Here is a 10010-nt window from a genome sequence, read left to right as displayed (position 1 = left end):
ATACAGACTTTAGGATCAGCATTGTTCAACAAGAAGATGAAGTCTGCAGCAGATCTCTCGCTCTCTCTCTCTCTCTAGTGTTTTCCTCTCTATTCTGTAGTAATAAAGCCCTGAAAGAAACAGTCAGGATGGGACAACAGCATGTAATGACACAGATATATTTCTTAACATTTCCCAAAATGTGTTCTCTCTATGTGGACTAAAAATACTGAGGCCGGCCCATGTGGCTGACACATCGTGCGGCTGACACATTGAGTTGTAGCATCCTGGTTCCACTTATTAGAAGCACAAACAGATTTTTCTGGAATGTCTCAGCTCCTAAAGTATAAATGCAATACCTATAATAAAATACAGATTCTGAGCAGATGCTTTGATTTATTTTTCCTCTGTGTACTGTATTCATTCCATGCCACAAAGCACAGACAATACATTATATGAATGCAATGTTATTTTCTGAGGCTTTGAAAAGTCTATAAAGGCCCATAAAGTTGTTTATGTGCTGCCTCTCAGCTGTGCAACACAAACATGTTGGATATGTGAGTGATTTACTCCCAATATGTCCATATAAATGATCATGCGTAATACAGGGCAGGAGGAAGACCAAAATGAAGTGTGCAGAAGATGAAAGTGTGTCTGTCTGAAGGAGCTGTCAGCCTCAAACCGTCTGGGACGAACTCAGACCGTTCCTTCCTCCAGAGACCCCAGATCTCTGAGCCTACAAGGTAAACACTGGCACAGAATGCTGTCATATTTTATTTCTTCAGTTTTCAAAAGGACCATATTCGGCTAATTTCACTGCAAACTCCATTCGTGCAACAGCAGAGAACAGCATGTTCCCTTAAGAGATGATAGACTTGATTCAGACTTTTTATTTAACCTCTCCTTTCTCCTAGACGTTTTTCTTTCAAAGGACAGAATTAAGTGAAGTTGACTTTTTTTATCTTTAAATCTTGTCATAATGTTATTTCATCATCAAAAACATACCTGGAGTGTTGCCTTGCTTCTTTCAGGCATGTTTGAGAAATCCTATAATCTCTATGGCAACCATTCAGCCTTGTAAAACACCTGGATGGACCTACAGCTCCACCTTCAAGGACACAGCTCCTCCTCTGAGCTGCTGGTTCCGAGCTTCAGGGGCCCAATTTCAACTTTAAATTACAAAGTTGTTCTTTTAAGCTATATCTGATACATACAGTGTTTTTATAACAAACTGAAATTAACAGTTACTTGACTATAAAACTAAAACTATGTCCCTGGAAAATACAAAATACTATTCCTTTAACATAGAATAAACTCCTGGATCTTCTGTGTTTCTTTATTTTGTGCATCCTGCTCTTTATTCTCAAACCCCCGGTCTGTCATGGCAGATGGCCGCTTGTACTGAGCCCAGATCTGGTTCCTGTTAAAGGGAAGTTTTTCCTCTCCACTGTCGCTACATGCATGATGAGTATGAGGGATTGCTGTAAAGTCAATGACGCAACATAAGCAGTTGTCGGTAACACTTTATTCGACTGGTTGTGAATAAGACCATCATGACCGTCATAAACATGACATAACACCTGTCATGAACATGAGTAAGTCTTCATGAACATTTATGACTGTTGTCATAAAGTGTCATTCAGTAAATCATGACATTTTTAATACAAAGTTGACATTAACCAAGAAATCATGATCTGACATAAATTTGTTATAAAAGTATTACTGATTAAACTTTAGCTTTAATAACATAAAGCTATAGAATTTTAAAAGTTTAATCAGGTGTTTGTTACCTTACTTTAAGTTAAATGTAGTCATTAATCTCAATGAAAATGTAATATTTTTCCCCTAAGATGAAAAAAGTGTGTTACAGAGCAGGGATTCTGCTGCCCTCTGCTGCGAAGGCGCAACAGAGAAAGGCTGGAAAGCAGAGCTCCTCTACTCTCTGGTGCAGTGTGGGGAACAACGTTGAAAAGGTCCATGAAGGTGGGGCTGCACTTGGGAGAAACTGGAGAGATCCAGTCAGTCACACAGCAAGTGAGTAATTGAAAAAGCATTTTCAAATCAAACCTGTGCAGCTCTGCTAAGTTCTAGGGCAGAGTTCTGTGAAACCAACCAACCCACCGTTCTTTCATCCCTCCCTCCGTCTTCTCCTCCCTCTGGCATTCCAAGGCTTCCCCAGATCTGAAGGGAGACGTAGTCAAGTTTACTAGTTCTGCACATTCAGCAACAAGGCAGTTCAAAACATAATACAGTAACCACTTATGAAACAAGCAATAAACATTAGATTTTGTCCAAAGCCATCATCAAGCAAATATACATCGAATTCTCTGATCAATGATCCAGTTACTAGGAATCAAAAGCAGCTCCGATCAGGTGGGTTCATATTCTGGATTTAAAGGAACTCAGGGTTTCAGCTGTTTTCAGTTTTCTGAAAGTTTGTTCCAGGTTTGTGGTGAATAGAAGCTGAATGCTGCTTCTCCATGTTTGGTTCTATTTCTGGTCTGCATCCCAGAGCCAGAAGACCAGAGAGGTCTGGGATGTTGATACAACAACAGCAGAGCTTTCTGTATTGTGGTGCTAAGTCATTCACTGATTTATAAACTGTCAGCAGTATTTTAAAGTCTATTCTCTCAGTGAAGGACTTTAGAACTGGGTGATGTGCTCTACCTTCCTGGTTTTAGTGAGAACACCAGCAGCAGCGTTCTGGATCAGCTCCAGCTGGAGGATTGATTTCTTTTTTAGGCAGACCTGTGAAAACACTGTTGCAGTAATCAATGCCACTAAAGATAAATGCATGGATGAGTTTCTCTAGATCTTGCTGAGACATTAGTCCTTTAATCCTGGAAATGTTCTTCAGGTGATCAAAGGCCGACTTTGTGACTGTCTCTATGTGTCTGAAGGTTCAGATCAGAGTCCATCACTACACCCAGATTGTCCTCCCAGGCTGACATATCTGTAAAATCTCCTAAAGGAAGCATTTAATCAGATGCCCAAATAACTGACTCCTCTCTTGTCTCTACTCTGAGACCCGTAGTATTGACTAACATGAGGAACGGTCAAAAACCTCAGTTAGGGATCATCTGAAGCGGAGCCACCACAGAAATTTCTGTGTGGTGCTGAAATGTGACAGTTTATTCTCACTGCTAACCACTTGAAAGGGAATTTGAATCAGCATGCACGCAAACATAACAGCTTCCAAGTGCCAGCAAGTCTCTCTAATTGGGTCCAGACAATGTGCACATTTGAGATTTCTTCTGGCTTTGGGTGGGAACAGCTGTGCTTGTTTGTGATGATTCAAACTAAATTTCACTTCCAGTTGATATGAACATTTCTTTGTTTTGCATTCTTTGCTTATTACGCAAATTGGCGTTGCTGACATTTTTTTTCTCTCCCTTGTAGCAGTTTTGTGTGATTACATCTTTGGTGATAAGCTGTAATCAGTTGTTCAGATTATTTGTTTTCATTCCATCATCCAGTTCTGGCTAGTGATGATTGTTGGCAAATCCTAAATTACTTCTCGGTAATGAATTTGACTAAATTCATTTTGCCTTCAGAAATACCCATAATTCCCTGTGGTGACAAGAAGCGAGTTTAGTTTAGAACATTATGGCTCCGCACGGGTTTCAAGACTGGATCTGTATCTCCCGTCAGCAGTTTGTGAGGAGAATGAGCGGAATGCTGAGGACGTGAGGTGAGGGTCATGAATGGTGTTAGAAATGTGTAGGCGCTGCTGCAAGTCATGCAAACATAGCCATCCTGCATCACTTTTATTAAATGTTTCTTTGACAGATTTGATGTGTTTTACCCTCCTATCCTGCACAGAATGATCCCAGTTGGAGGGTGGAGAGACAAAAGCTATTTTCCCAAGCAATTAGAACAACTGCAGCGCATGGGAAAGCATGCCCACTGGGTCTGACAGGGATATGTTATTGTATATCCATGGAATCACGGCGTGTAACACAAAGGTCCAGGAGGATGAAGTTACACCGTGTTCTGTGCAAAAGAATTCAGTGAAATATCTGAGCAGAAACAGCTAAGGATGGAGATAAGGGGTGGGGGGCTCTGGACATGCATGGGGGCTTAGGCTAAAACTCCACAGTCAAAAAAAAGAAAAACTTACACATAAAGTCCCTGGAAGGTGAAACATGCTGTTCATATGACCTAAAAATGTAGTTTTCAGGTGATTTATGACCTAAAAACCAGGTCATGTATTTAACATGCAGAAAACCAATAAATTAGACCCAAAACAAAAGCTTGATGGCTTTGGAGTTAACTTCATATCACAAAAGACTCAAGCTTTTACACTTCAAAAACACAACTCTTACCAAGTTAAATATCTTAATGCACTTTAAATAAGACGAAAGTAACTTACAAATAACTTTTCAGCTATGTATAGGAGCTTCTTTTTTTTAAGTCATCCAATAAGGAGCCCAGCAGATCCACAGTTCCACCAGGTGTTTGCTAGTTGCTGCTAGTCTGAAGGAGCTGAGTGGTGGAGCCATGAAGGGAGGGGTGCTTGGAAACAGCAGCTCTGAGGAGGAGCTGTGACCGTGAAGGCGGGGCTAGGTCCACCCAGGTGTTTTGCACAGCTGAATGGTTGTCATGGAGACTCACAGATTTCTCAAACATGCATGACAGAATCAAGGCAACACTCCAGGTATGTCTTTGTTGAGGGAAGAACATTATGACATGATTAAAGCTCAAAAATGTTGATTTTACATGATCCCGCCCCTTTAAACAAGGCGGTGCTCAGCGTCAGCACTGGAAGGAAACAGCTGAGATGCATTTAATGAGTTGACCTCATCGCAGCTAGATGCTACTGTTCCGTGTGCTCCTGCCTTCGCAGACCTGAAGAATGCGAGGTCGAAACCAAACAACGTTCAGGCTTCACATACCAGCAGAGGCCAGGCGTGGGCCCCTCTGACATCACAGCAGAAACAACAAGGCACAGGGCAGATAACAGATTGAGCCGGTTCACCTTCGAAATACCTCCACATGACTCAACACTGCTGCTGGTTCCAAACAACCTCCACACTGATCAGCGAGACTCCAACCAGTACGCTTCTGGTGAAGAAGGCCCAACAGCCCCAGAAGAAATGTTCCTCTACCAAAAGGCCAACATGATAAGGACGTTTGGAACGAGCCATGCACTAATGCCACACAAATGACTTCTTAAGTTCTGTATAACGTTCTGTATTTATTTCATAATAAAAGACAGCTGCAAAGGCAAGTTGGGACCACACAGAGAGAAGAGATGGAGGTAATATTCTAACCACTAATTAGTCCCAAAGAATGAGACGCCGGGGGAGCAGGAGGCTGGCCCAAAGCCCGCTACTAATTAAACCAATCAGAAAGTCGTTTATTTTCTGTTCGGTTTTGTTTTCTTACATTATCTGAGGTCAAATTAAAACAAGCAAAAGAAATAATTTTCTCTTTAGTGTTTAATACAGATTTTCAGGTTATGGTGGTTTTCAAAAATCTGCTCAACTCTATTAAATACCAGGATTTTGTGATAAAATGATTTATAATTTCAAAGCTTTTTTCATGTGTAATATTTTTAAAAAAGCAATTCAACTGAGAAACAAACTAATTTGTTAGGAGGAAAACAAATGTGGCAGTGCCAATCGGACAGATACCGGAACCCCTCATAGGGCAGCCATGCCTCCAACAGCAGGACATGGGGGCAGAAACCTGCGGTCCAATCAGATCCCCCCAAATCCAACCCACTGTCTCCTCCCCCAGTGAAGACCAGTCCAAGTTCTGGAAACAGGGCCACAGACCCATACAGGACCAGTCTAGCAGGTGCACCCAAACCCTCAACCCCCCACAACTGCCCACCCCAAAAGGGACTGAAACAGCACACACACACACACACGCACACAGCTGACCAATCCCCACAACTACAACCAACAGAGCAACCAAAGAGTGTGTGGGGGTTGAGGGGTGGCTCCTGCTGAGTGTAGTCCTCCACCCCCCAACCCCCAAAAAGTTTTTTCTCATCCCAGAATCCCGGCATTTTAACTGTTTCTGCTTTGGTTACGTTTTAAAATCTCGTTTTATTGCATAATGCACAAGTCAAACATCATCACCACTGATGATCATCGACTCAGATGCCTTTTACAAGACAACCTAAACTCTGCTGGCTCTTCTGATCCTCTTCAGCCCAGGCGCAGAGTCGGCTGAGGGCGTGGTGTAGGTCGCGTCTCGCTGCAGAAGTAGCAGATCATGCACCACAAGCTGCGCTCTGGAGAGATCTGCATCCCACTGCTGCTCTGGAACGGTCGGAGAGCGCAGGAGCCTGTAGACACAGAGGAGGAGCTCACTACCACGTCATGGTGTTTTTGGGTCGTATTTGGTTCCCTGGAAATTTAGACATCTAAACAACCTAATTCTGCTGAGAGTTCGGTTGTTAGGTTGTTCAGTGACAGCTGGAATCGATCCCAGCTGTCACTGGATGAGCAGCAGTAAAAGTCCTTACAAGAATCCAGTCCACAGTGAACTCAGAGACATAGAAGCAAACAAGCACATAAAAACAGTCTGCAATTGAACATGTTTGCACCAGAGTCTCCAGAGAAAACCCAAAGCAGACATGCAAACCCTGAACGGATGTATTTTACTGGGACCAACACAAGATGCAGCATAACTGTGAATCGTACAAAGAGATAATCAAAATCTTTTACAAATAAAAATCAGAAAAGTGTGACATACCGATGTATTTATACATATTTGTTAAAACTGTCACCATGTCATGACAGTATGAGGCAGATAATTTGTGAAAAGATTGATTTTCTCTCTGTGCTACTGTTGCCGTCTGTAGAAATGCACCGCTCCCGACCAAAAACAACCAATCAGAGCCAAGAGGAGGGGCTTAGGACTGTCAATCAACCTCATCTGCCCACAGCTCAATGTGCTGACAGAGGAGAAACAACTTAACGTGAAAGAAAAACTAAACTGAGCTTTCACAACAGGCTATGCTATCAGGAAGAAGCTGGAGCTTAGTAGAGAAATGAGCGGGAAGCGCAGCGCTAAGACCCGCCTCCTGACTCTGATTGGTTGTTTCTAGTTGGCACTGGGAAAAGGCAGAGGAGCTTGATTTTTTTCACAGATGATCTGTCTCATACCAAACTGTCACAACGTAGTCAGTTTCAACATATATGCAAACATTTATGTTTTCATAAAAGTTACTTGCTCCAGTTTTAAAGTGTAACTAAGCCCCACATTTCATGGCATAAAGTAAGATCGTCTCGCTCCTTCAGGAGACAAAACGCTACCAAGGATGAAGTATGCAGCTGCGCTGAGTGAGAGGATGATGAGGAAGATGGTGCCCAGACCCAGGTCCCCCACAGCGCAGGCGTTTGGACAAACACAGGGGCTCTCCACCCAGATGTGCAGGGGGCCCTGACTACTGAGGCCCTGGACTCGGAGGGAGGACATGGACTGGTTGGGACTGCAGTGGTAATGGGCTGCAGTCATTGGCTGTTCCCTGTGAACTGGACACAGAGACTGCTGTGATGTCATGATGAAAGCAAAAATTCAACGTAGGAAAATGTGTTTCCGCTCACCAAAGTAAAACACGGTCAGCGTCTTCAGAGTCTGGTTGTAGTGGAACTCATTGCCCTCGTGCATCCCATAGTTCACATAGCGGCTGATGTGGCCCCTGGCCCCCGGGGACCTCACCAAGCAAGAAAAACAGCACATAACTGAAACGTGTTTGATTTCACCTGATACATAAGAATGAATATTTAACACTTTAAACACAACAGTCCTATCAGAATCCCACAGCACCATCAAAGTTCTGCAAAGATCTGATGAACCACAGCAAGTTCAACATATAACTGAATAAAATATGCATTTTATTAAGCTGCAGTCATTTTAGCAAATACAGCTACACAATATTGTTTGAATGAGGGCAGATATCCTTTCTTTTGTGTGTTAGGGGTCCCCCTAGTGGTGAATATCCCATCAACAGCTGGAAACAATCCCACAGACTCACAAGATGCAGATACAGTATTTGCTTTGATCAATAAGTTTCAGATTTTTAAAATTATAAATAAACGTCAAGCAATAAACCAAGGGCTAAATTAGGCTTTTCTGATTAGACTCAAAAAATAAAATAATGTAGCTCAACATTTATGACATGTAGGATCTTGAGTCACATTCACTTTTGATGCATCCTGTTTTTCACACCCATTAAATAAATTGGAATATTATTGAAAAAACCCATTTATTTTAAACTTCATCACTAAATGAAACACAATATATAGATTAACTACCCAGACGGATGTTCAAAAAAGCCTTTATATCAGTTACTTTTGATTTTCTACTTTCAGCTAATAAAAACATGACATTTAAAATTAGATTATTACATCAAACCAATGTTTTTTTTGGAAGTGTGGGCTTAATGAAAAGTATGTTTAGTACCTGTTTAAAGGTTGTCATTTTCAAAAACTGATTTTAATCTGACAAGACCATTCAGGACATATATATGATTTATTGAATAGAACTGTGAGCCTTTTCTGCTCCAACTTCAGTCAGCAACATTCACAAGAAGTATTCATAAATATTCTGAATTTGTAACTTAATAACAGTTTTTATTAAGCTAACCATTCCCTTCTTTCTGTCTTAAAAAATGATCTAGATGTTTGTTTTTTCCATCCAAACCTGGGAGTGACAAAAACTTGGCAGTAATTTCATGTGCCGTGTAAAGTTATGAAAACTTGTCAAATTTTGTGAAATTACAGTTTGGGAAGCAATAAAACTTGAGTTGTTAAAGGGATGTCAACACCAGGAGAGACAAAAGTAAAACTCTCTTAGTTTAGTCAACAAAATATGCAGCGATGAGATCCAGTGGCAAAATAAAAGGTACAAAAAGAACTTTATTTGGTTGAAAAATGTATGAAAGTTTAAAAAAATAAAATGTATAAAATGTAAATACATTATAAAATTCACAATCATACCAAATATGTCATTTGAATCAACAGAACCAAAGTTTAAACGAATAAATATAACTTAAATGTCAATGAGGGCAAAAAAAACTCTATATTTTTTCCCTGTCTTGTTCTACCTGACGATGAGGCAGGCAGCAACACCGGAGCAGGCGCCTCCTGGCAGGTTCAGGTCCTCTGGCTGGGAGAAGACCTGGCAGGGGCTGAAGGAAAACAGGCTCTCCGTGTCCACGGACGTGTTGTCCACTGGGACGGCCCTCAAACGCCCCAAGAAACCGTCTGCGTCTCCCATGCCTCTCAGGTTTATCACTCCACTGCCGTCCTTCATGATGCATTTGCAGCTGTTGACCTTAAAGCAGCCTGGATCACCAGCAGGGTTCAGATGAGGTAGAGGAGAAGAGGAAAGCATGCTAACACACACAGACAGAGAGAGAAGGCCTGCTGGAGGCTTCATGCTGCCGAGGCCGTCCACAGGAGGCTGACTGCACCGTGACTGTAGGAAAGTAATTAGTGAAAAGGTGACAGGCATTCTGGGTGTTCAGCTCACCGCCTTTCCAACAGCATGGCTGTCTTTGTCACATGTTGTACCAGCATGACTCCAAACAAAGCGTCAACACTTTGCTATTCAAATGTAGAAGTAATCTAGAATATATAATGTAGTAGAAATATAGGGGCTTTATACACTAAATTAACAAATGGGATGAATGGGTGACATTACAAAACATACATAACCTTTTAAATTTTAAATAAAAACTGATTTAGGCATTTATTTTTTTTATAAAAGTTACTTGCTCCAGTTCTTGTACTTCAGTTCAACCCACTGGCTCTGAGTTCTACAAGTCTTCATAGTTGCATTCAGCACCACCTGCTGGCCACATTATCCATATTACACTCAATCCGTAATGAGAGATTATTCAGTAGCATTTCCAGCTTCACTGTAAAAGGTTTTAGTGTTTTTCAGTATAGAATGTTTTGTCTAGTTAACATTCCTATAAATAGAATATGATTATGTCAGATTGGCAGAATGTAAAATTTGGAATTAAAACATTTCCTGATTGAGGATGTCGACTTCTTCCGTTTAAATCA

At 41.4% G+C, this 10010-nt stretch overlaps 1 protein-coding gene across 1 annotated transcript; it reads right to left on the bottom strand.

Moving 5' to 3' along the window:
- Nucleotides 1-5622: 5622 nt before the first annotated feature.
- On the bottom strand, nucleotides 5623-9702 carry LOC114154391 (uncharacterized). Its single transcript, XM_028033448.1, has 5 exons — nucleotides 9044-9702; nucleotides 7542-7651; nucleotides 7251-7469; nucleotides 6245-6277; nucleotides 5623-6133 (listed from the first exon to the last, which is right to left on the bottom strand). The coding sequence occupies exons 1-5, from the start codon at nucleotides 9451-9453 to the stop codon at nucleotides 6078-6080; spliced, it is 828 nt and encodes a 275-aa protein (XP_027889249.1). The 5' UTR covers nucleotides 9454-9702; the 3' UTR covers nucleotides 5623-6077.
- Between the last annotated feature and the right edge of the window lie 308 nt (nucleotides 9703-10010).

Source organism: Xiphophorus couchianus, chromosome 12 (genome assembly GCF_001444195.1).
Source record: "Xiphophorus couchianus chromosome 12, X_couchianus-1.0, whole genome shotgun sequence".
Lineage (NCBI taxonomy): Eukaryota > Metazoa > Chordata > Actinopteri > Cyprinodontiformes > Poeciliidae > Xiphophorus > Xiphophorus couchianus.
This window is presented reverse-complemented; position numbering and strand designations above follow the sequence as displayed.